The sequence below is a fragment of the Vulpes vulpes genome, chromosome 4 (assembly GCF_048418805.1).
Source record: "Vulpes vulpes isolate BD-2025 chromosome 4, VulVul3, whole genome shotgun sequence".
NCBI classification, from domain to species: Eukaryota; Metazoa; Chordata; class Mammalia; order Carnivora; family Canidae; genus Vulpes; species Vulpes vulpes.
The window spans coordinates 79,030,239-79,057,901 of record NC_132783.1 but is presented as its reverse complement, the minus strand read 5'-3'; the positions used below and the strand labels follow the sequence as shown (position 1 = coordinate 79,057,901).

General features: G+C 38.5%; 1 protein-coding gene across 10 annotated transcripts in view; it reads right to left on the bottom strand.

Annotated features, from left to right (window-relative positions):
- The window catches only part of MYPN (myopalladin), a 99,694-nt gene that overhangs the window by 22,257 nt on the left and 49,774 nt on the right, over positions 1–27,663 (bottom strand). For all 10 annotated transcript variants that reach the window (XM_072756152.1, XM_072756161.1, XM_072756153.1 and 7 more), the window contains 8 exons: positions 24,574–24,688; positions 23,283–23,354; positions 14,991–15,132; positions 13,132–13,155; positions 10,559–10,675; positions 9,575–9,947; positions 1,697–2,293; positions 1,200–1,338 (listed from right to left, as the gene is read on the bottom strand). In XM_072756152.1, coding sequence (XP_072612253.1) covers positions 1,200–1,338; positions 1,697–2,293; positions 9,575–9,947; positions 10,559–10,675; positions 13,132–13,155; positions 14,991–15,132; positions 23,283–23,354; positions 24,574–24,688 — 1,579 coding nt within the window. The remainder of the gene's footprint in view (positions 1–1,199; positions 1,339–1,696; positions 2,294–9,574; positions 9,948–10,558; positions 10,676–13,131; positions 13,156–14,990; positions 15,133–23,282; positions 23,355–24,573; positions 24,689–27,663) is intronic.

The following is a 27,663-nucleotide window of genomic DNA, read 5'->3' as shown; positions in this document are numbered from 1 at the left end:
GCTTTAGTTCTAACACTGACAGTTTGACAACTGTGCCTCCATTTCTCCATTTAGAAGATGGAAGAGAGAAGAATAGTTGCCTTGGCGTTTGCCTCCCAGAAACATATGTAATTTGGTGAAACAATACAGGAAAAGGTACTCAATTATAGCGAGTTTAACTGTTCTTCTTTGATTCAATAATTTAAAGTCAAACTGAAAAAGATTTTAAGCAGCACATTTTCAAAAGAATCTACTTAGTAAAAATTGCCCAACATACAGCACAGTTGTAAAATACTGTATATCCATGGCTCCACTGGATGTAAAGGACAGAAGCACTAAGGAAAACAGCATATGGTCAGGAAAATCTGGAGCCTTGTTTCCAGGGATTACTTATGCTACAAATTCTACAATATTTGGCATGTACTTTTGACTGAAATATTGTTATGTTTCTTTTTTTTTCTTCTTCTTTTTCTTTTCTTTTTTTTTCTTGTGTTATGTTTCAAATTAGATTTTATCAGTTCCCACCTTGGGAAACAAATCAAGAGTTTGGTTATTAAAAAGTAATACATTTTAAAAATAATCATGTTATGAAATGTAAAAGTAAATAGCTCAAATAACAAAATAGTCTTTTTTTTTTTAATTTGATGCTCACTTATGGCTTTTCTTTCTCTCCTTCAGTGTGAACACTCACTAGTGAGCAAAGAGTTGTATGGGTTGAACCACAGGATATTGACTAATGGCTATTTTACATGATTCAACTGATGTTGAATGTAAAGATTGAAAGGAACTGGTGAATAGACCTCTAGCACCTTAGATTGTAGAAGTCAAATAAAGGACAGCGTGGAACCCTAGAGTTCATTTCAATCTAGATCTTCTCATACATTGAAATATATCAAAGATGTGATGGTGTTTGTCAATACTGACCTGAGGATTGCTGGAATGGCCAACAGACTATCTAATCTCTCTTTCCTTAACATATTCCATCCTACATAAAAACATATAAACAGTTACATTGAATTAACTACTGGAGTAATCAAGAACCGTAGATCCATGTAGGTGAGTTTCCTGTACGGCCTTTGGTTAATCTATGCTCTATCTTCTAACACTGCAGGGTCAGCCTCTCTGAGGTCTGGTGGCCCAACCATCCAAGGACTGAATTAAGTGAAATTGTACTTCTTGTATTGAAATTCCAATAAACCATTTGAGCCCAACAATCTTACCTGCTGGTTTGATCTGACATCACTGAAATTCATTTTTTTCCCCAAGTCTAGAATCACTGCATTCTTAGTTTCACGAATGTAATCATCATTCACTGGTTGGGGAGACTTTGTGTTTTTCTTCATTAGTCCCTGGGATGGCCTGTAAAATAAAGTCACACCTGACACACCCATGAAAAGCCCTTGCCAGTGCCCGAAAGCCTAGGAATCAGGGTGGCTGAAATGGCAGTCAGATACTAGGAGTCATCAGGCACTTATGCCCCAACGTTGAGCACTGCACAGAGAATCTGTGTTTGTAGAGGGGTTTTCAGTATTTAAATTATTGAAAATGATTTAAAGTAATCATGCCCTTTGCTCTAAAGTGTTCAAAATCCGTTTAGTGTCTACGAGGGTTATCTAGGAATCCACTCAATGAGAGTCCTGTCCCAGATGAAGCTATTCTAGGCATAGGTCCTTTCTTAAGTGACATCTTTTACTTCAGAGATCTTAATGACACTTACACAGATGGTGCACTTCTGGGCAGCCCCATGGCATTGGTGGGCGGGATGGCAGGGAGAGAAGGCAGAACCGAGCTGAGGAAAGCCACCGGGTTCTGAATCCGGCTGGTAGGAGAGACTGGAGCTGGGGAAACACAGCGAGGCTGAAACTGGTTTCCACTGGAGACAGCAAATGTGAGTGGTGGTTGTGCTGGCTCTATGGGAGCCGGAGGGGGTGGCTCGCTTTGGATGGATGCTCCTCCCAAAGGTTTGGTTTGCATGGAGGGGTGAGAAAGTAAGAGGCTCTCTTTGCTCACTGTCCTCTGAATGGTTTGAGGTGTGCCGCTCAGGGTGAACACTGGAGAGCTGGAAGGGGACGCGCTTGCTGCTGCTGCGGTGGCACTTGGAGCGGGGAAGAAATGCTTGGGCCGGGCCAGGCTGAATGTCTGTGCCGGCGGGGCCTTCACCTGCTTGCCGGACGCTGTCACCGCCGGGGAAGCAGTGGAGTTCAAAACGCTCATGTGGAAAGGAAACTCCTTAGGAGATGAAGGAGACGGGTTTTGCAACTGCTGTTGTTCCAGTAAGACTTGGTTATGAAGCTGTTGCAGCTGACTGGAATCACTGCACACGAGAGTGGGGAGAGAGAGAAGGGAAATCTGTCACCCTTGACCTCACCCATCAGAAAATGTGTAAGGGCACCTGGGTGCCACCTGGCTCAGTGGTTGAGCGTCTACCTTCCACTCAGAGCATGATCCCGGAGTCCTGGGATCGAGTCCTGCATGGGGCTCCCCATAGGGAGCCTGCTTCTCCATCTGCTCTGCCTCTGTCTCTCATGAATAAATAAATAAAATCTTAAAAATAAAATGTGTATACAGGCTGTTTATAACTTTATGCTGACTCAGAACACACAACCAGAGTTGCCAGGAAGGAGCTCATCAATTCTTTGTGAGCTGTTTCTCCTTTCTAAATCTGTTTGTGAGGAAAAGGGGAAAAGCCCTCATAACGCACAGCTCCAAAAGGCATAGTTTACATTATATTCTTTGTGTTGTGACCCTGCAACATGGCAGCCCAATTCTAGAGTGTTTATAAGTTAGGAAAAGAAATTGAAACAATGCTCCTCTGTTGGGAGTGCCTAAAGTTCTGGTAGGAGCAAACTGTATCTCAGCTTTGGGACAGAAGGCAGCGACATAAGTAACTGAGTGTGTTGTATTCTTTATTCTGCTTCAATTTATTTATTTATTTTAAAAAAGAGTTTATTCATTTGAGACAGAAAGAGAGAGTGAGAGAGCGCACAAGCAATGGGGAGGAGCAGAGGAAGAGGGAGAAGCAAACTCACCACTGAGTTGGGGAGCCCAACACCAGGCTCAATCCCAGGACCCTGAGACTGAGATCTGAGATCACAGTCTGAGCTGAAGGCAGATGCTTAACCAACTAAGCCACCAGGTGCCCCCATTCTGCCTCATTTTAAAGCAAACCTTAATAAAGCTGCTGGATGTGTCTTGGTGTTTCTAATCCTCTCTCAACAACAAAGCATTATAGATAAGGTGATCATATGTCCCAATACATCCTGGAGTCTTGGTTTATGCCTGTTTTCCTGGCATAATTTTTAATAATGCTCTTTTACTTTAAAAAATGTCAGGGTTTGAATGGTAGATTATATGGCCACCCTAGTTAGAAACATTGCCTTACATGTGATGTGATGAGCACTGGGTGTTATATGTTGGCAAATTGAATTTAAATTTCAAAAAATTTTTAAAAATTAAAAAAGAAAAGAAGAGAAAAGAAAAGAGAAGAGAAGAAAAGAAAAGAAAAGAAACATTGCCTTAGACTTTTCTTGTTCCTAAGGGGAAAGAAGAAAAGCTGGAAGTACTTTTTTCTTTCGTAGGAAGCTGAGTTGCACAAACATTATATGATTTGCCTACAATCTATTTATCTTAATAAAATGGTTAATTATTTTTTTTAAGATTTATTTATTTATTTGAGAGAGAAAGAGCAACCACGGTGGGGAGGGGCCGAAGGGAGAAGGAGAGGGAGAGGAGACTCCATTAAAGAGGGAGCAAGCCCAAGTGGAGGTTGAGCCAAAATCAAGTGTTGGACACTCAACCTAAGTGCCCCTGGTTAATTATTTCTTAAGAAAGAAAATGGAAAATTAAAATCTCTAAAAATCTTATATGCATAAAGTCATCAGGGCTGCTAAACTTTGCTGTTTAGAAGTATTTACTCTCAAATGAATAACTACAGGAAATTCCACGAGGAAGATTGTGGTGTTTCAAATCTACCACAGCTTTACGTTCTTTGGAAACATAGGTTGCTACTGTAACATAGGTGATCTGCTGAACATGAGATCTATTAAAAATGAAAAGTTCAGTATTTTCATAGCATCAGGAAGGTCAACAACACCAGTGATAATAAAGTTGAATCAGGAGGTTCTCCAAACCTTGATTTTTCTGAATTCTTGGAGTTTAAGATCTTTTTCCTTTCTTTCAGTAACATTTCTGATACACAATATATGGAAAAGTAACTTCACAAACAGACCCTATTTGCTGTCAAATGGCTGCAATCATTCTACTAATCTATGAAAATTCTTGTTTTGAGTTAAACTAAGAATTCAGAAGCGTTAGCCACTTGGTATAGTAACTTTCTTATCTCTCTCTCCTTTTTAGAAGTTTTAAGCTGAGAGAATAAAGTAATATAATTAAAAATTAATTAAACCTTTTAGTTTCATCATAGAGGAAAGATTCAGTGACCAAGAGAAACAGAAATAACTTTGTTAGATTATCCTTAGAAAAATAAAAATATATACAATTAGTATTGTTTCTGTGTTAACTTAGCCAATAGAATGAAAATACAGAAATCTTTAGATTTTAATGGATTTCATATTTGTCAGGTCACATTCTGTGATTGCTATAGCCAGAAAATAATGCTATATGGTTTTCAGGACATCTCTGCATAGAGTAGTTTACATGAATGATTTTGCAGAAATGTTTTATTGTGCTTAGGGAAACAGAAAAAGTAGTATATGACAAGTAAGTAAGCTTAGAAAGATAAGGATGATAAAAGGGGGCAGGAAGTCATTTGGTATTGATTGATTCTTGTTTCCTTTAGTTCTCATTGAATAAAAACTAAGAACTAGCTTTTTACTGTAAGTAAGGCTTCCCAAGGCACATTAGCCCTTATCATCCAATGCAATACATTGGATTATAGAGGGTCACAAGTCTTAAACATAATGATATATGAGATACAGTGTCAAATTGTTTTGATTATCTGAGTTTCTGGAAGAATTCACTTGGAAATAATGTCTCTTTTTGTTTGAACAAGGTTGTTTTTTCCCCCTCTCATTTTATTAGTCTTGTTTCAGAAGGGATTTAAAACAGTTGTTTGGATTCGCTTATTCATTACATTGGGTGTCAATTCCATTACTCGACAAACTTTTATTGAATCTTCTGTGTTTACTTTGATAGTCTGTGTAGGAGATATAAATATGCATGAGATAGTACAAGCTATTCAGGACTCAAAAATCTTATTATACATACATATGACATAAATAACCACTGGTTATTTACAGATAACATGTGGAACTTATCTACTGCTTTAATAATAAAGGTACAAAGTGCAATGAAAGAAGAAAGGAAGAGAAAATTAATTACAACGGCTACCAGTTCTAAAATCCTGAGTAACATCTCTAATTCAAAGTAACTGCCTATCATAAATTGTTATAAGCTCAGCTGCTCTTTTCTTGTTGCCATGAGGATATCTAAAATCAGATTTATACCCAAGGTTTCTTTTATCAGTTTTCAAGTTGACATCATTACCCAGGCAGATTTATCATCTCTCTTGGGTTACCTGAATATATCTTCTCCATTGCCACACACATAATTTAAGCATAATGCTCAAGAATATGGTTTCTGCAGACAGACAGACTTAGGTCCTAATCCTGGCTCTGCCACTCATTATCTGTGTGGCTTTGGGTAGCTTCTACACTTTTTCTGATCCAATTCCCTCATAAATAAAATAAGAATAACTAACGTCTCAACACTGTTGTGAAAATGGATAAATTGCCTACAACATATAAGTAATAAACGGTGGCTCTTTTACTTTTTAGTTTCTAAACTACAAATATTAATTCCAAGATTTATAAGAATGAAAATTAGAGTTTCCAAATTATAAGGATGCCTCTTGTGGTTTCTGAAATACAAAGTAATTTCTTAGGGATTTTGAACTGTTGAAATAAAACAGGCTTAATGATCAAACAACAAAACAAACTTGGGATCAAGTATCAAGTATTTTTGAAAGCAATTTTGGCAACAAAAATTTGGGGCAGTGTGTGCTGGAGCCCGTTCTGGACTGCTCTAGAGAGCCGACTGTGCACATCTCATTCCAATTCCCAGTTAATGACCTTTCTCTAACAGCTTGAAATAGAACACGGTGGGAGAAAATTGGCAAATGCTATGGGCTTCCCCGTCTCCACCCGTTGTTAAAACATCTGCCAGCACATCACTGATTAGGATAACTAATTCTGAGTAAACATGTCTCTGCAATTGGCTTTTAGCTGTGGTTTTAACAGTGGCTACCATGCTGGCTACACACTAGAATCCCCCACAGAGCGTAAAAGACAAACCTCAATAATTGAGGTTTGTTTGCTCAGAGAGTCAGTTGGCCCGGGAAAACATCCAGGCTTAGTTATTACTATCTTTTAAAAAGTAGGTCAGTGGTTCTTAAACTTTAGTGAGCCTCAGAAGCCTCTGGAGGGCTTGTTGAAATGCAGATTTTGTTCACCCAGCCCCACCCCTATTTCTGATTCAAGTCTGGAGTGGGACATGAGTCTGCATTTCTATCAAGCTCCCAGGGGATGCCCACGCTATGAATAGCAAGGCTCTAGGTGGTTTTCTCAGGCATCTGGGACTGAGAACCACTACTCTAAAGAAACACTTGTCCCCAAAACATAGGCTTTCCCAGTACATTCTGATTTTTGTCTGACATTTTCCTCACTTTAAAAGTTAGTTATTGTTTTCTGCTGGGTGTGGAGGGGTGTTTGTCTGGGGTGGGGTGGAATGATAAAGGGTTGTATCCCAGACTTTCCAACTTTAGACCAGTAGTTTCCAAACTGGCTGAATATTAAAATAATCTGTGGAAGGATTCTGATTTAGTTGGGGTGGAAGGCATAAATATTTTTTTAAAAGATCTACATTTTATTAGAGAATGTAGCTAGGATGAAGAATCACTGCTCTAGACAGCTTGAATTCAAGTTGAAAATCTCAAAGTCTGAATTATCTAGGCTTGGATGATACAATGTTTAAAAATGACAGTTTCTCTTTCTCTTGCAGTTTTAGGATCTGTAAGAACTATGTCTATTTTCTGTATAAATGGCAAATTGAAGAAACAAGCAGAAAATCGTATCCGCAAGATTATTCCTAGAGTCGATACATTTTAATGCAAAACCTAAAAGATTCAAACCAGTGAGGTCAAAACTAGTAAGAAAAAGCTGTAGATGGGTCCCCAAAGGACTCGTGAGTGTATGTGTGCACATGTACATATATATTTATTCCTCTACTAATACAAACACAATTAAGAGAAAACTTTAGGAAGGCAAAAAAGATTAAAGAATTATATAGTGCAGAGGACTGGGATTTGTAGAGGGTGTCACTACATAATTTAGTAGCAAGAATTATTATATTCATTGAAAGTCTAATGTAGCAGTTACTGTTGGCTGACTGCTTAATTCTTCCATTTGTAAAAGGACTTGATTTTATTCATGGAGGCAACATATGCAGCCAAAGATTACACTTCCTCGTCTCCTTTGCAGCTAGTATACCATGTGACTAAGTTGAGTCACAAGCACAAGATTTTTGGGTAAGACCTAAGAAGACTCCTTAAAAGGAGTCTGACATCAGACCACTGTCAGCCATCCTGACCACTATCAGCCATACTGACCACGAGGGGACCTGGAGAAGAAGCCAATACTGAAGGTGGCAGAGCAGAAAGACAGGAGACAAGGTTGTTAGTCCTGTGGAGCCACTATAACAGCCCCAGACTGCCCATCTAATTCCTCTATTTTTATTTATTTATTTTTAAAGATTTTATTTATTTATTCATGAGACACACACACACACAGAGAGAGAGAGAGAGAGAGAGAGAGAGAGAGAGATTGAGAGGCAGAGACACAGGCAGAGAGAAGCAGACTCCATGCAGGGAGCCTGATATGGGACTCGATCCCGGGTCTCCAGGATCAGGCCCTGGGTTGAAGGCAGGCGCTAAACCGCTGAGCCACCCAGGGATCCCCCTAATTCCTTTATTTAAGAGAAAAACCCTCATGTGTTTAACCCACCATTTGTCTGGGTTTTCTGCAACATGAAGCTAAACCTAATCCTAACTGACATACCTAATAGCCTCTGAACAGTCAGTCCCTGGGTAATAGGAGGCCCTACAAAGAAAGAAGGCAGTTCCTGAAGAAATGGTTTTGGATTTCCTGTTCTCAAAACTCCCTTTTCTGATAAATGCCCCCACTACTCACCCCACTGCCCTTCACAGTTCTGATTTAGTCCATTTGACTCTTCTTTCCTCCACACATAAATCCTCTGTACCTGCCCAGGCTGGACCAGCTGGTATTTGGAATTGAGCTCCTATGAATGATTTAATTAGCAGTAGAACTTGACACAAATCATAGAATGGGACAGGCCATGATGGACCAGGTGTGAACTGATGAGTCTTCTAAGGGGGAGAAGCGGAGAGGATATGCAAAGAAGAAGGAGGTGCTCAAGGCAGAGAATTGAGTGGTGGACAGGCTTGGGTTATCCTTCTCTAGGCAGGGCATGGCTGCCTTTGGTCCCCATTCCTGCCTATTTCCCTACAATAATTTCTTCCCTCTTTTTACTTTAGTAGATTCCTACTAAAGTAAGACCAGCAGAACTTTCAGGGGACAGAGACACTTTTGGACGTGGTTTTCCAAGAGGCATGTTTTTAATTATATGCCCAGGATTTTGCCTTATGTGGTAGTGAGAAGAATATAAAACTAAATGACATGACTTGCTTCCAATGAACATCTTGTGTTCTGCACTGAGAAACACATGATGGGAGTACTGTTACTATAGATTTTAATGTTGACATTTAAAGGTTTATGTGATTATAAATATAATTTTTCATAATTTTGACATGCGGATCAAACAGAACAGTAGTAGTATCATGTTCTGTGTTTGCATTATTAGGGATGAACATTAAACATTGCATCTAATGGAGGCTCTCTAGAGGATTAGGGTGACACCACATCAGGCCCCAAAGTGAGTCTGAAAATTTTGACTCCCCATTCTTTCATCCCCATTATATTATACAAAACCTACTGTGGCTACTATAGCCTATCTAGCCATAGCAAAGAATAGTCGAAAAAGTACTAAATATCTCTTCCACCATGACTCAAAAGCTTCACTTAAAGCACAAATTGGAAACATAAAGATAAAATTACAGACTATATGGATTATTAGATGCAAGAAAGAGCTTTATAAGAAGAGTGTAGAAGTGCTTCAGCTGGAGCCTCTAATGTTAGACAAACATCTTTATCAGCTAGTTTAGGGTAGCTGATATAAATATTCAGAGGTAGAATATTTAACAGTAAGGATGGTAGTGATAGTATATTAGCATCGATGTAAGGATTTATGGTTTGCAAAGCATTTAAATTGTATTTTCTCATTCTGTAATTCACTTTTTTAGCCCTCCCCCCCCCCTTTTAAAAATAGGCTTCGTGTCCTACATGGAGGCTGATGCAGGGCTTGAACCCATAACCCTGAGATCAAGACCTGGATGCTTAACCAACTGAACCACCCAGGTGTCCCATTCAGGCACATTACTTTTAAGGGCAGATTCAGTGAAGCTCACGGGTACCCTTGGTCATCCATTCTAATTTTTACTTACAGTTTGGGTTTGGCCAGAACTGGAGGGGGTTCTTTGACAGGTGATGAAGGCTCAGGGATTTTTGCTGCCTGTCCATTGAATCTCTCCGGGAAAGAATCAGGCCTGGTCTGTCTGGTGGTCACCATGCCACCCTCAGAAGAAGCTTCACTTCCTTTGTCATCTTCAGGCAGGTTGAAGTGCACACGGAGCCCAATCCTTGAACTGGACCGGGGCTCATTGTGGTTCACCAGAACTCCTTCGAGTTTGGGTTTAGGTGGTTGTTCCACAGAAGGAGGCTCTGGGTTGGGTGGCGATGGCTGTTGCTCAATAACAGCCAGGTTGGTGGTGGAACTGGCTGAGTGAAGAGACCCATTATTTCTGAGGTCTTCATTTCCTGAAAGGACAACAATAGGACCTGAGCTGTTAGCCTTATTCAAGAAGATCCAGAGAGGATTGTAACTGTGAGCTGGGGCATGTATCCAAATCAGATGAGTATGCTAATGGGAGAATATTTGTCAAAAACTGTAACCATAATCTGGAGCATTAAAAAATGATGAGGATTAAAAAAAAAAAACAACCAAAAAACAAAAAACAAAACAAAAACCCCCCCACTAAACTAAAAATCTAAGTACCATTTTGGAAAGAGTATGAGAAATTTATAAAAGACCAAGGATATGTTTTCTTAGGGAATATAATAGATAACAGCAGGATAATGGGTGATGGTGGTGGTCATAAACATAATAAGAAATTGAAAATTGGATATTGTTCCCTAGTCTAAACTGTTCTGGGCTTTCAGGCGCCCTTACCTCTTTTTTTTTTTTTTTTAAGAATTTATTTATTCATTCATGAGAGACACAGAGAGAGAGTCAGAGACACAGGCAGAGGGAGAAGCAGGCTTCACGCAAGGAGCCTGATGCGGGACTCGATCCCGAGTCTCCAGGATCACATCCTGGGCTGAAGGTGGTACCAAACCGCTGAGCCACCCGGGCTGCCCCGAGCCCTTACCTCTTACATCAAGCTGGGCAATGCTTGATACTGTGCCGTATTTGTTGCTTGCAGTACATGTGAAGCACCCAGAATCTTCTGCAAACACCTCAGCAATGACCAAAGTACAAATCTCCTCTAAATATCAGTATAACAGAATGGTTACTGACTTAATTTGGGAAATGAAATTACAAAATTTACTGATATCAGACGATGATTCTACAAAAGTCAATATAAGAAGTTGATTCTATTAGTTGATTGAAAATACTTAGTCCAAACAATTATCTGATTGGATTGACTGAATAGGCTAAATGAATCAAAGAATGTAGAACAGAAAACTCCACATAGACTATTGGCAAGAGGATTTTATGATAATATTATATCTTAATATATTGTGAATTCCCAGATTATTTTCTGTTTTTATGTCAGCAATCCAGATGACAAAAATAGAACTGAGAAGCAGTAAACTTACAATTCACAAAAACAAGTTAGGAGTTTAAGCAAAAGGAGATTTGTGCAAAATAAAAGGATTAATAAAATATTTTTAAGTCTAGGTCTCTCATTATGTCCATGGGGAACTTTTGCACTGAGGTAATTTTGAATGAAGGCCACAATTTAAAACTGGGCAAGAAATATTAATTCTCAGATTGAACCACATGATTATTCCCTAAAATTATTATAGTTAGATACTCCTTAACAGCTAAGGAAGAGAAGTATAGGACAGTAGAATAAACTATCAATTATCACTCAGTGGACCTGACACTAAAAACAAAGTTAACAAAAGCATAGTTGGATTAGGAGGGACTTGGTATCTCACTGCTTTCATTATAACTGAATTGAATTAGTTGCCCAGCTTCTGGGAAGACTGGACAGGCAGCCACGGCAGATGGTGTTGAGTACCTGCTCCATAGCTCTTCATCCTCCTTCCTCCTTCCTAATAGAATTCTCATTTTGTCCACCCTCCTTGGGGGGGATCACATTCTTCAAAGCAACTTGGCATCTCCCAGTCTCAGGTGGTGAATCATGATTGGTCATGCTAAGCTCTATTTTTGTGAAGTGATGGCATGCACCACACAATTTCAGTCAATGAAATAGGAGGGAAAGTCTCTTGGGGAGATCATGAGAAAGTTTTCCTTGCACTTTGAAGAGAATAAAAGGGTTTCGTTCCCTAATTTTGCCTCTGCACTGTTCTGTCTGCATGCAAGACTCAGAACTGTGGCAACTGTCTTGGGTAGATGGGTAATACAAGCCTAAGCCTGAAGACAGTGGAATGGGAAATGAAAAAAAGGCTTGCCTCCCAATGATCGTAGACATACTAAATCACCTAATCTCAAGACAGTTCTCAGGACATCTTGCTATGTGAGAAAATACACTTCCCTAATGCTTAAGCCACTTTTAGTTAGGTCTTCTTCACTTGCTGCCAAGTATCCTAAATGATGGAGAAGCAAAGTTTGGTTTTGGTGCCTCTCTGTACTTTTTCTGAGCCATTGGTCTTCCTTCTTTCTGTTCTCTCTGTTCCCCTTCCCAAACATTTCTACTCTCAGCTTTCAACAGCCACTTTTAGAAAATGATCTGATTAATTTATTCACACTACATTGTACCTGCCAGATAAAGTATTCTGTCTCCAAAGAGTATTTGCATATACAAGATGGAGGAAGAACTCCCTGGCTAAGAAATTTTAGATCATGGAGCTGGGAAAGGCAGCACTTGTTGTGGGAAGGGACCCCTTTTGGGAGACTCTGGAAGGATTTTGTGTATGAAATTGCCTATTGAAAAGCCTGGTCTGGACAAAAGTGTCAAAATGTGAAATATTTTAAAGGGGAAAAACACCACTCCACTATAAGCAATGCAAGAATAAGACTGCTCTGTTCTTTTCTACGTATCCTCAAGGCCCTAGTGTAGGGCTGTGCGATATGGATGTTCCATGTCTATTTCTGGAATGCCTTTCCATTCAGTTCTCAGAAGAAAGAATTATAATAATAAAACCCCAAACCATAATTCTTACTCAGGGGTACAAATACAATCTAATTTCCCAGGTTGATCACAGAGAACGCTTTCAGATGTTTACGCTGTGGCTTTTGAGTAACTTGTGTTTTCTAGAGGTAAGAGCTTCACCTACTGTCACTCCCATGTCATCTGGTGTCTTCCCAACCAAATCTAATAACAACATGGACGTTTTATTGATTCTGCAAAGTTCAAAATCTGATGTCTTAAGATACATAAGCTGTGGAATTAGAATTGATCTAGCGTCATGGAAATTGTTCTGCCAAGTTTTGGGAGGTCAGGTGTAGGGGCCAAAGAGAGAGAGAAAATATTCCAAAGAAACATCACTTACAAACCGAGAACTAACTGCATTCACATTCAGTATGAAATATAAATTTCACATTTGCATGTGCTCCCTTCCTTTCCTTCTCCTACAATAATAGCTAGAGTTGGTTGGAATCTTGTTTCTAAAACCTTATTTTTCACTTTTTCTTGACACCAGTGTAACTTCAATATGTTTTATTATTTATATGCTATCTATATAATCACTGATTTATATATATTATATACAACCACTGATCACATGCCAACAAAGTTAAAATAATCTTTACCTGGTTCTGCCATGGATCGAGGTTCTAAAAGAAAAAAAAAAGAAAGCTTCAAGCATTTATCTTACCAAGAGGTTATATTTTCATCAGAAGCTTCCTATAGAATTTCAATGTCTTGTATACTCATGCGTGATTTAATAAGATTAGTTCTGTAAGTGTGGAAGTAAAGCACCAATGCCCTCGACAGGAACAGGACAGTTGTCACAGAAGGGTAGCAAGAGAGCTGTTAACCAAATGTTGCCACATCTTGGGACATACCTGACTTCCACTTGGGACATTTAAAGCCTTACTTAGGTAAGGAAAAGTTACTAAGTTAGGAATTCAGGAACCTTTTTTTTTTTTTTTTTTTTTTTTACTGGTACCCATTCAGCTTCACCTGAAACAAAGTTTGTGAAGATTAAGAGCTCATTTTCAGCTTTGGATTCTCACATCCTAATAAAATGTACACTATTATCTCCTGCTCTGAGGTTTCCAATATTAAGAGCCTCAGGACAGAGAACAAGAGAGCAGATTCTTTATCTTAAAATTCTTTGGCATCCTGAAAGTGCCAGCATGGTACTGAATATAGGTGTTCAATTACAGGCATTCATAAGAGTTGGACTTTGTTACAATCTTTCAAACTGATAGTTTTTTTTTCTCAATTTAAATGGCATTCAGATTATATTATTGTTGCTACTGTTGTTAAATATGAGAGCAGTTTGACTCATATATCAGTGACAGGCAGAGACAAATTAACAAAAAAGTAAACAAATTACAATGTATTTTATAACCAAAATGGGTCAAGGTGAAAGAAGTACATGATAAGAGAGAGAAGAGACCACTTGAATATATAAATAATTCTTACAGTAAAAAAGAACAAAACTTCAATATGAAAATGAGCAAAGGATATGATCAGGTAATTTAAAAATAAAGAAATACAAAGATCCAATAAACATGAGAAAAAGCTCCACCCCACATCTAATTAGTGAAGTATAGATTGAAACAAGTGTTCCCATTTGCGGTCTATAAAATTAGTGAAGATTAAAAAACTTTAATACCCATTGTTAGTGAAGGTATGAGACAAATGGCATTTCCATATATTGCTGGTTGTAGTAGAATCAAGCTAGAACATTCATTTGGGATAGACCTGATTTATTCCTGGGATCTCTTTGTAATTATTAGTAGCAGTCTCTTTCACTCTGAAAGTGTCCCAGATTGGATGATCAATTATGTGATTATCCTCAATTTAGCTCAATCCTTTGGGCTGGCATTTGGCAATACCTATTGAAAGCCTAAAACTGGGTGGATTTATAGTAGCAATTCTAGTACTCTTTATTCTATTTTTTTTAAGATTTTATTTTTAAGTAATCTCTACACTCAACATGGGGCTTGAATCCACAACCTTGAGATCAAGAATCATAAACTCTACTGACTAAGCCAATCAGGCACCCCTAGTACTCTAGTCTATAGATACAAATAATTTTTCTTTTAAATGCATTGAAGCAGTTTACAAAATAAAAGAATTTGCAAACAGTCTAAGTATTCAACAACAGATTAAATAAATATAAAATTGTGTTGATTTGTTTTTAAAGTATATTTATTAACATGAAAAGGTGTTCATGAAATGTTGAGTGAAAGAAATCAATTTACAAAAAGGTGTATGATTTATTTTTATTTTTGTAAAACACATGCATGGAGAAACTTTTGGAGAATAGACGACATAATATTAATAGGGTCTAGTTTGGAGGATTATGATTACAAGTAGTTCTTTTATTCTCTTAATTATATTTTAAATTAGTTGTTAAAAAGTTATAGAAATGAACGACTACAATACATTTATAAAAATTAACTATCAGGAAAATAATTTTAAGGTATCAACTTACTTTTCTGTAAAATTCTAAAATCTGGAGAATCTTCTATCAAGGTCCCTTCTCTATACCACTCAACTTTAGGAGATGGAGCTCCTTTTACTCTGCATTCAAAGACAACCAGCTGACCTTCAGAGGCTGATAAATTTTGTAACATCTGTAATGAGAAGAATATTGTTAGAGCTAAAAACTATACATTTTTGGAATCTAGTCCCAGTGCTAAATTTTAGAAAAAGATACTATCACCTTCATATCTGGATTTTCTCCAAATCTACATCTCCAGCAGTTTCAATTCTGTGGATATTCATCAAGTCTATTTTTGAAGATAGAATCATCTGAGCCCATATGAAGCTTTTCCCTCACTATCCTTTATCCTCTTCCTTTTCCTCGCTGTTGCAGTGCCAGACAACTTTATTAAATACTTGGTGACACATTTTGAGGGTTTGGAAAAATGCTAACTTTTGATAAAGTACTTCTGCTCTTTTTTTTTTTTAAGATTGTATCTATTCATGAGAGACACGGTGAGAGAGGCAAAGACATAGACAGAGGGAGAAGCAGGCTCCTCACAGGAAGCCTGATGTGGGACTCAATCCCTGAACCTAGGATCACGCCCTGAGCCGAAGGCAGATGCTCAATTGCTGAGCCACCCAGGCGTCCCTAAGTACTTCTGTTCTTAAATGCCCAAGTGGAGTTTGGTTTCCAGAAATAATAACAATTTAAGAAATCTGCAGGAGTATCTACTAGGTGTAGTCAACATGGTGGTAATGTATCTTTCCACACAAGAATGTCATCGTTCATGAGGTATAACATCTCTGTGGCTCAAGTAACTGATTCTGTTTTCCTGGGTTTGTCTTATTTATATACTGTAGTCCTGGAAATTGATTTTTGTTATCTTGTTTTCCTTATGTGTTCTTTACAGTATAGCTTCAATGATCTGTTGAGGTATATAAACAATGACAATCTCTATAAAATCATAGTCATAAGTGGAATCTTATGTCATGGCAAAATATGAAAGCATTGTTAAATGCTTTTCCACACATCCATGGAAAAAAGGTTTACAAAAGCACTTTGGTCAACATGTTTGTTTGTCAGAAGTAGGCTCTACACCCAGAACAGAGCCCAATGTGGGGCTTGAACTCACATCTCTGAGATCAGGATCTAAGATGAGATCAAGAGTCAGATGCTTAACCAACTGAACCACCCAGATACCCCCAACAAAACCACTTTGAACTGTAGCATATGAATATATTCTATAATAGACTCTCCTGAAGAATGGCACTCACAGTTTCCATTCATAACCAGTCTTTCACTCATGATTTGTGAGCTTAAAGTCACACATTCTTTTGTGTAGTTGGTACTTTATTTGCACTGAGAGAGAGAGAGAGAGAGAGAGAGTGAGCACAAGTGCACAGTTGGAGGGAAAGGGGAGAGAGAGAGAGACTCTCTCAAGCAGATTTCAAGCTAATAGCTGAGCCTGAGGCAGGGCTCAATCCCATGACCCTGAGATCATGACCTGAGCTGAAACCAAGAGTCTGATGCTTAACTGACTGAGCTGCCTAGGTACCCCTGGTACTTCATTTGATTATTAAATTCTTCTTTGGCATGTCTTTGGGCATATTATTAGTTTTTTGTTTCCATCTTATTATTTCTAGTGTTGGTGCAAACATTATAAACATGGAATGATTATGATTAACTTCCTCCACAAGCTCTGTTAGCTGCAAGGCTTTCTACTATTAGTATTTGGGAGTCTGCATAAAGAAAATATTTGCTCCTTCATCAGAGAAGGGGAAAGTTGGCATTTAGTTATTTTTTTGCTTTTGTCATTCACTGTTATAAATATTCTGTGATTATTTATAGTTATTTTAAGAACAATTTATGATAGTTTGTGCATGGCATGGCCTCATCATATTTATGACATTTGTCTAAGGAATATATAAGGGTGGGGATGACTACACAGCTTTAGCTATATATAGTGGATGACTTTTACCTCAGAGGTATGTAAGTTGATATTGTGAAAGCCAGGGGGCGCTGTAGTTCAACATTAGTGTTTTGTTTTTGTTTTTGTTTTTGTTATTTTTTGCACTCCCAAATTTGCTGAAGTAATTCAAGATGAGATTTGCACAGAGGGGTCTCTGAACTATAAGGAGCTATTGATAACAACAATAACAAAAAACCCACACACAAAAAATCCCACCTTGTTATTCTTTGTCCACCCCAAACAACAACTTCTAGTGACAAGAAAAGAATGTTCTTAGTAAGCAGGGAACATCAAGGAGTCTTGGGTGCTCCTGGCATCCAAGTGAATTCTGTGCTAAAGTGGCAGCTTTAAGGGCTAGTGAAAATTTTAATGGCAGTCAGACATTTCCCTGGGATTCATACAAAATAGAGTTTCATTCCTGAGGCAAACAAATTAGAAAAATAGACCAAGAAAAAAAAATGTTGATGGGGGCAGAAGGGATTAAATAAATTAAATATGACATATTTTTTAAGTGAATGTAAGAAGAATGAGGTCAGTCTACATGTTCTGACATGGCTTGCAGTTCAGTTCAGATACATCAGCTAGTTCTCAATCCGTAAAGGTTACAGTAAAGCCTTGCTTGCAAGAGGATATCCATGAGAGACTATGTTGCTTGCAGTTGAGACCAACATTATTCATTTTGCAATTATTCATTTGACATTGAAGGTCAAGACCTGTGTTCTATTTGAGAGTCCAGCCCAAATACCTCAGATACTTCAGTGTATATAATATGCCTGCTAAGTGTCTGTGATATGAGATGGAAACTCATTCTAGTTGATACGTTATCAATATTTAGTAAGAGAGGTGCCAAGGGTCATTTTACAAGCCACTTAGAAAACGTTATTGAAAGTCATACTTTGAAGGATGATGATAGTTGTTACTGCTGAAAACTGTGCTTTTCTATAAAAGTCTCACGAGAAGGAGCTGACTCACACCAGGGTCCAAATCAATCAGACCATTTGAACACGGTGCAGATGGTGCCACGTTCAACACAGGAGTAGGTCTTAGGCTGTTATGAACGGCACAATATCTGCAGATCTGATCATAATCATCTGGACTTCTCCGAAGATGAGTAAGATAAATGAAACACATTCCCCAACTAGCAAAGATTTAGTTAGTCTTAACTAGGAATTACAGATTTGGACTAAAGTAACTATAATGAAAGGTCTACAACCTCCTGAGGTAAACAGTATCCAAAGTGCAAATCTGTCTTGTGTGTCATCACCATACGGATCATCTGGGAAGACATTCTTTGTAGGTGACTTGACAGCACAGAGCCTCGAGAAGCATTTCTTCCACAGCCATTTGATATGGGACTTTTTTTCCCCTCCATGCCTCCTAAAGATACTCTGAAGCCACGAGGCAATGAAAGCAAAAATTCTTTAGTTAGCAGAAATGGAAGTTATTCACCACAGAATAAATATTACTATGTGCCTGCTTTGTGCCAAGCACTATGTCAGGTACTTTAAATATGAGTTGAAAGGACAGAGTTTGTATTTAGTAGATTCATACCCACAAATATAAAATAGGGATTACCCTGAGAAAACTCCCTTACTGGTTAAAAGATGTCAGCTACAAGGTTCATACTGTCATTTTACCTTTCTTTCTTTCTTTCTTTCTTTCTTTCTTTCTTTCTTTCTTTCTTTCTTTCTTCTTTCTTTCTTTCTTTCTTTCTTTCTTTCTTTCTTTCTCTCTCTCTCTCTCTCTCTCTCTTTCTTTCTTCTTTCTTTCTTTCTTTCTTTCTTTCTTTCTTTCTTTCTTTCTTTCTTTCTTAGCGGGGGTGAGGGGGTAAGGGCAAAGCAGGAGGGAGAGAGGAATCTTAAGTAGCTCTGCACCCAGCATGAGCCCAAGGAGCCCAAAGCCAGCTTGATCTCACAGCCAAAATCAAGAGTCAGAGGCTTAACTGACTCAGCCACCCAGGTTCACCCCATTCATTTCTTTTTAAATCCAGTTAATATTTGTGCACCTTAAGAGAGACAGGCTGAAAGTAAATGTGTATAGTGCTTTAGGCTGCAGTTGGATCAAAGAAGTTTTTATGAATAAAGAACTGTTTGACTGAGGACCCTCAGGTGCCCAGAGCAACAGTTAACCCAGAAAAGTTTCTGGAATTGTTGGGTTGGGAATTGTTGGGTTGGGAAAGGGGGCCCACGTAATCTTTAGAAATCTGGATCCGGCCACTGGCCCAGTTATTTCAGGGTTTTCCTGTTTCTGCTATTATATAATGAAGTGCTCTTCAAATTCTCACTTCCCCTGCCCCCTTGCACTCTTCAAATTACTGCTGAAGCAGCTGGAGCCAGAGCTGCTGCAGCCTTGAAAGCCAGCCAGGGCAGCTGCTGTTGGAGTGGGAGCAGCGATAGCAGGAAGATTTGAACCTAATTTGATCATCTACCTCCCTTCGCACTCAAGAAGTGTGAGAGCTGTTTTCTCCCCCATAAATAGAGTGAAAGTGCTTTTGATACTGTATAGAAGATGGAGGATAGTCTATTTCCATAAAATATTTTAAAATATAGATATCATCTATGAGTAGAGCAATGAACTAGCATACGGTAGTTCTTAAACTATCATTGTTTTGCTGGTCAACCCTCCTTTTCATTTTAACTTTCTTTAAAAAGAAGATAATACTAGTACTTCCCTATCACCAAAGGAGACACAAGGAGTTAAATAAGACTCTGCTCTCTAATTTTTGCTTTAGAAAAATGGCTCCTTGCCATTACTGGCAAAGAAATGCTTTGTTGGGCAGTATAGAAAATGAGTCATAGGGGTTGGAATGCCAGAAGTCCCTAAAGAAATAAATAAAGCAGGAACAATCCAAACAAACATTTGCATTTGATCAGTTATCATGGCTCAGGCCATGTGATTACCATCATCAGTAGCCCTGACTCAGAAATTTTCTGACACTGGCAATAACTATGACCTCAGTTCTGCCCTCACTGGTGGAAACAAACAGAAGCACACCATTGCTGATAAGTCTCTCTGGAATCTGAGCCACAGCCTATCCTTGTGCCGGGTGTCTGAACGATTCTGATCCCATTTACGGAGGCAAAAGCACATATCCTGAGGGCTGAGAAAACCTATTCAGAGTTTGGGTCTTTGTACTAAGGACTATTTTCCTACTATGGATCTAATGTTTTTGGAGATTTATCTAACAAACAGTATACACAGATGGTTCCCGACTTAGGATAGCTCAACTTATGATTTTTCAACTTTATCAATGGTGCCAAAGTGATACCCATTCAGTAGAAACTGTATTTCAAATTTTGAGTTTTTTATCTTTTACTGGCCTAGCAATGTGTGGTATGATCCCCTCCTGTGATGATAGACAGGAGCAGTGAGTCACAGCTTCCAGTCAGCCACGCAGTCACAAAGGCATACAACCGATATACCATGCCAATCATTTTATACCCATACAACTTTTCTGTTTTTCACTTTCAGTACAGTATTCAACAAATGATATGAGATATGCAACACTTTATTATAACATAGGCTTTGGATAAGGTGATTTTGCCCAATTTGCAGGCTAATGTAAGTGTTCCGAGCATGTTTAAGGTAGAGTAGGCAAAGCTAGGTATATTAAATGCATTTGGACCTATGATATTTTCAAGTTATAATAGGTTTACCAGGATGTAACTAATGATTAATTCATTTTCCCATTTTTCTTTGTCAAAACAAATATGAATCTGTCAATTAAAGTATCTAATTGCAAGGAGGTATTGGAGTCACCACACAAAAGCAGCTAAACCTGTTCTTTTGACTAGCCCATGAAAATTAAATGTAAAAAGTAAGCACTAAAGTCTTATTGGATTTATTGGAATAATAAAAACAGCTTTGGACCTATTATTTCCTTCAGGGACTTCTATCTAGCTATTAGAGATAGCCTTTGAGGTGCTTGGAAGGGACACAAAAGCAAATGGCTTTATTAGTGGCTATATGTACAAAAGTTATGCACTGGGTGATGCAGATGCAGGGAAGACAGAACACCTGGGAAGCTTTGAAAGTGAGTAGAAGGAGACAAGGACACTTGTCTGGTGTCTGGCTGGGCAGGTGGTGGTGAGGAAGAGGAGAGAGGAGATTTCAGCTGGGACTGGGTATAAATTATTTTGTAGTTTAGTTGCCTTGAAGAGTCAGCACTGTCTTTAGGGTGTGACAAAAGGGCATGAAAAATTAAAATGTTCTGATTCAAGGCACCTGGGTAGCTCAGTAGGGTAAGCATCTGCCTTTGGCTTGGGTCATGATCCCAGACTCCTGGGACTGGCCCCACTTCGGGCTCCCTGCTCAGTGGGGAGTCTGCTTCTCCTTCTCCCGCTGCCCCTCACCCCTACTTGTACTCTCTTTCTTGCTCTCTCTCAAATAAATAAATTAAATCTTTTTAAAAAGTCCCAATTCTGCAGCACTTAAGCTCTAAGGCTAGATGACTTACTGAAATAAGCGACAATTAGAGGTAGCACTATTGGCTGTATTATGCACACGCAGACACACACACACACACACACACACACACCCCTATTCAAAGGTCCACTTATAACTCTTCATCAAAGTCTTATATTCTCCAAGTCACAAACATGTTGCTTTCCTACGTCAAGTCTTTGAAAATAGCAAGGTTGAAATTCCAAAAGCAGATTATAAGAAACAAACCCGAAAAATCAAAAGGCATCTTGCTTCCCATAAGAATGTCTGCCCAACTGATATGGATAAATGTGTCTCAATCTGGACTCTGCTTGATTTTGGAAAACCATTTTGGATGAACTGATATGATGGAACTTTCCTAAAACTGATGTTTCCGCGGAAGTTTTGCATTTAGCTCTTCCTTTAGGGTTAATAGTCATTGGGAAATATACCATTTTTGCCATTTTGGTTTGAACCATGATTTTTCAGCCTCAGGACTATTGATAATTTGGGCCAGAGAATTCTTTATTGTGGGAGGTGTAGAAGCTGCTTTTGAGCAATAAGCTTGAGCAATGGAAACTTGACCAAAGCAGAAGGGCCCACAGCGACCACCGAGCTCAGCGCAAACAGGCTCAGTAAGCCATAGTTCCTAACCAACCAATGGGTAACTTACTACCTGGGAGAGTTCTTAAGATTACCAAAAAAGAGAAAACCCCATATGCCCTCACTCCACTCTATAACTACACCCCCTCACTATTGCCTTGTCCTAGATAGTTTCTTCTTTGCTGTCCTGCCTGCTGCTCCCTTGCAGTGTAGTCAATAAACTTCTATCTCCTTTCTTTTGCTTTGGGTGATTTCTTTCATCACTCACACCCACTTGCCCCCACTCAGTCAGAACACCACATAGGAGGCTGTCATTCTATGCATTAGAAGATATTTAGCAGCATGTCTGGATACCAACAGCATAATCTCCCTGTTGTGACAACCATCAATATTTACAAACATTAAAAATGCCCCTCAAGGAGACAAAGTTAACTCAGATTGAGAACCACTGCTCTAAACTAAAGCATACCTCTGACAGGACAAGATCTCTTTGGGCCTAAGTTTGGCGTTCATACAAACAATAATCTATATTCCAGGTACAGAGTCCATTCATGTGGTCTTCATAATACCAAAAAAAAAAAAAAAAAATCAAATGTGACTCAATTTTCACTTTTAAATTTGTTGTCTTGGGCAACACATAAACAAAATCTATGTTATATAAAGGAAGGAATAATCGACTGGGAATTGGGAGAACTTGTTTCTAGTCTGGATTCTGCTACTAACTAGCTTTGTGACATTGGATAAACTGCTTCATGTCCTTGGCCCTCCCTTGTGTTTTCATTTGTAAGCGAAAGTGGTGAGTAAATTTTCCAGTTCTAAATACAAAGACTACGAGACTCAGAATTTGATGCCACCGCAACAGTTGATACCGTGGAATAGAAAAAGAGAATTCTTTGTCCTAGTGTGTTCCTTTCTGTTAAGCCTCCTAAGAGCATTTAACTCCCATCTCCTTGAACACCAAAGACATGTGCCTGCAACCTGATTCCTCTGAAAGTCCAGAGAAACCTCTGGAGTAATGAGTGGCTAGAAACTTACCACCTGACCCCCAGGTATGGCTATTGTATTTAACAGCAAGAATTCAATGTGGTGAGTGGGGAAGACATTCCTCTCATTATGCAAACAAGTTATTAGAAATCTGGAACTTGAAGTGACATAGTAACAACTACCCAAAACCCCCAAACCTACACTGTACTTATAAAAGACCAAAACCCTGAGCTAAATCAGTAAACCTGGGATCCAACAATTTTGTATGAGTAGTATGGTATGTTTAAACCCATGACAGAAAGAAGTAATATTTTGATTACCTTTGTAAACACAGGAGCTGCAATGATAGGTTTTCCATCCAATCCTTGCAGATAGTTGGTAGGGCTCTGACACTATTAGAAGGGAACCAACAATAGATTCATTCATTGTCACTATGATTACTACCTAGATGATAGATAGAACAAATCTACAGAATTTGGTGCCTCCAATTAATCTAAAACCAAAAGACCGATATTTTCTAAGTCTATGAATCACAGACTTCAGACTTTATGCTGAATTGCTTGTATTTCTTTCTAGGTAATGGTGGTTGTTTTTTGTTTTTTGTTTTTTGTTTTTGTTTTGATTTATTAAATCTGCTCTTATAACTTGATGTTCAATTCTAATATAACAGCTATGATTTGGTTTCCAGGGGGGTCACAGTGGTTGTAAATAAGTGCTGTCTACCCCCAACACACAAAGAAAGCTCTATTGCCTGTAAATAACCTTAAACCTCTGAGGAAGTTCCATAAAATCCAGGTCTCCACAGATCACAGCTTGAAAACTACTGGATTAGAACTAAAATGTGACCCCTCTGCATTATCAAATGGATTAAATAATAAACTGTTTGAACTTTTTTTTAAAGTCATAGATCAATGTTTACTTATACATAAATATATCAATAACATATTACAAATGTGTTTAGATTAGTGTGATTTCATATTTTTAAAATATTATATATATATTCCTACACATGCATAGAAAATGCCTGAAACTGTCTGCTAGAAACTATTAACAAGAGGTACCTCGGAGGAGTCAGGGCATGGGAGTAGTACCTTGACCAAGATTTTTATTGAGTATACTTCTGTATCTTTTGAATGTTTTTATAATATCATCATCATCATCATTATCATCATCATCATTAAGGATGAGAGCATTTAATCCTTTCTAAAAACTCATTTCATGGTAGTTGTATCTTAGAAAGTAGAATTATTTGCAGCTCAAAGAAGCTGAGTTATATGATACAGAGTGTCCTGCCTGGGCCAGTAGGAGAGCTGGCAACTCTTTGTATACATAATCAATGCCCTTCATTAAGCTGGAATATCATATTACAAAATAATTTATAAAGAGTTTCTTTTCCTGTGAAATTTGCCTATGAAGCTAGAGAATATGTACCCAAAACAATAGGAAACGCTGATAGCCTACATCAGAAGTACATCGCAATTATCATGACCATGGAAGCGTATTGCCCAAAGTCATGAAGCTGTGATAGAGGAGAATACAATCATGCCATACAAGGTGGGCATGGTCACAGTGCCTGCCTGTCACAGTCCATGGCACTTGTGTTTCTTGTACCTTTTGGATGGTTGATACACTGGGCTGGGCCACCACATTATGGGCTTTGGGTGCTGCTGAAGGAATGGCTGCAGAAGTAGTGGGAGCAGATGACACTTCTTTTGGCTTCTGGATTCTGAGAAATAATTAAAATATAGATTTTAAAACAGACTTATCATTGCTTACGAAAATTCTTTCAGAAAAGATAGTAATCTCATCACTTCTCAGAGTTAGGTGTAATAAAAAATCTTTGTTCAACAATATTCTGCAAATGCTTACACTTCTTTGCTACACACTTTGATAGTGTCAATAGGAAGATGATAAGATGCCACTAGTGTCCTTGAGTTAGTTACTCTCAGCTGGGGACACAGGCACATTCATAACTAACTGAGATTCAAGACAAGTGCAGAAGATAATTTTTTTGAGATTTTTGTTGTTGTTGTCCTCTGTATTTTTCCTCCCCCTTCCCTTCCAAGTAAAAGGCCAACTATAAACCGTTGCTTGTGGGATTTTGGCATGGCAGAAAGCAGAAATAGCCTGAGTCAACAAGTTCTTCAAGTTTACGCAAATTAAATTATTATTTGAAGAGCAAAAGAGCCAGGAAGTATTCATAAGAAGACTGTGGAAGGGAGATTATTTTGGTTTTGCTGTGGAGAAGAGAGAGGTCTGAGAATCTTGTCCAAGAACCTGACAAGAGGGAGAACCAGAGTTCAGAGGGGTTCCCTGTCTTATTAAAGATATCAGTACCAAGCAGGTCGGGAAGCAACAAAGCGCTGGACTTGATGGGACCTTGAGGTCTGGGACCTAGGTTTCCCACCCATATTCTGTAGGGATTGATGACAGGATGGGCTTCCCTTTTGTCCAGCTGTTACCTCCTTCTGCCTCAGCTTCTTCATCTCTAAAATGGGTAAATAATAATTCTTACTTTGTAAGGATTAAATAAGGTAACTCGTGTCAGATGTTTGGAGCAGTTTAATATAAACATTATGACTATGTCTTTATCTATCATCTGCACAGCTATGGAGGGGGAAAGGGATGCCCCACAATGAATGATTGGATTTTTTCCCAGCCAAGAAGGGTGGGGTCTCAGAAGCAGAATTATATAGTGATATACAAACTATCAGTGTCCCCAAATAATCCATTTTTTTCTTCTGTAATAATAGAATTTCTGATTTCTTTACATGGCCATTCCAAGTAAAGATTGGATTTCCTGACCATCATTAAGCAAGGTGTGGCCCCATGACTTCTCTCTGGTCATGGGACTTGAAGGATAGTGATGTATGTTATCTAAGGAAAATGATCTTAAGAAGGGAGTGGGAATGCCCTTTATTCCTTCCTAAGACTAAGATGTGAGACGAAGCTAGAAGCCAACTGGAACCCAGTGAAATGTAGAGCTACTCTATCAGCCAAATCCATATGTTTATGTAAATGGGAAATAAATATCTGTGTTAAGTTACTATTATTTTGGTGTCCTTTACACAGAACTGAAGCTAAATCCTATCTACCCGGCAGCCCAGGTGGCTCAGCGATTTAGCGCCGCCTACAGCCCAGGGCGTGATCCTGGAGATCTGGGATCGAGTCCCACATCAGGCTCCCTGCGAGGAGCCTGCTCCTCCCTCTGCCTGTGTCTCTTGCCTCGCTCTCTCTCTCTCTGTCTCTCTTGAATAAATAAATAAAAATATATTTTTAAAAATCCTATCTACAAAAGCATATTTAAAGAAAATAATCAACTGAAATATTTCTTGCTTAAATTTGTAATCAAAATTCCTACCCAGTAGGCTTGTAAACCATGTTATGAGAGCCTTGAGGAAGAAGTAAGAAATGTGCAATGGAGGAGGAGTTTATTAGAGAACTTGACTGGGCCTTGAAGAATACATAGGAGTTTTCCAGGCAGAGAAGATAGGGTACTCCTGGCAAGGTGAACAACTTGAACAAAGGGGTGAAAATAACCTGTACATTGCTTGAGTGAGATGGGAGCAGTGTAGAGAGCCTGAGATGTCAGAAAAGCCGCATTAATACTCTACTCAATCAGGCTTTATATGTCATGTTAAATTTTTTTAATGTTGTTCATTTTGTGCTTGGTTTTTATTTTCCCATAGATAATATTTTTTTTTAAGTCAGGGAAATAATAGGATCAGAATTATCTTTTAGAGAATAACTGGTTGTAGTTTGGAGACTGTAAAAGAGAGAAAAGGGCTGGAGCAACTGTAAGGAGGTGACTGGCACAAAGAGTCAGGAAAGAAGGAGGAATTGCACCAAAGCCACGAGAATAAGGAAGAGAATTAAAAGGGAGAAATTGTTTAGTCTGGTTATGAGTTTTCATATCTGCACAAAAGCTAAAAGCAAATTATTATTTCAAGGTAAGCACACGCAAAGGATTTTAAAGAATAAGACATGATCTCTGCCCTTAAGGCGCTTTCCCTCTGTAGGGGAGGACAGAATTTGCAAACACAGTCAACAGCTCTAACCAGTCTTCCAAATGTTGCTGTTTGTTTCAGGTAATCTCAGGAAATGGATGTTCTATCTGTTTTCAGGTCCCATCCCTCTGTCACAGCTTCCTTTACCTGAAAATGCTTTTTCCTTCCTTGTTTGGGGGTGTCCACCTACTGTTCTTTTAAGACTCAGCTCAAGGTCACCAACTCTGTGAAGCCTTTCCTGATCTCTCATTCCTTCTCCAACCAATTAAGAGACCTTTGTACCAAGGCCTATATATCCTGCTCATGGTTACATCATAGTCTATTACACTTTATTACTTTTACTGTCTATATGCTTGGCATATATCTCTTGCTATATTTATTATATATTTCCCTCTAGTAGACTGTGAACCTCTCACAGGTAGGAAGCATCTGATTTTTCTTATTATCCATTGTGTCTAATGAAGCATCTGGTATAGAGTAGGTGCTTAGTTGATGGTTGGGGAAATTAAAGAATGGAGGACATCTTTGTTCAGTATTGGTATAATTGTTTAACAAAATGCTTATGACTTACTCAGATCACTCGCAGATATAATTTAGGTTAACCAGGTTTTGTGTCCTTATGAATATTATTATTTAGTCACAAAACATGATTTTTTTTTGAAGCACTGGGCTATTTGCGTTTTACTTTATAGAT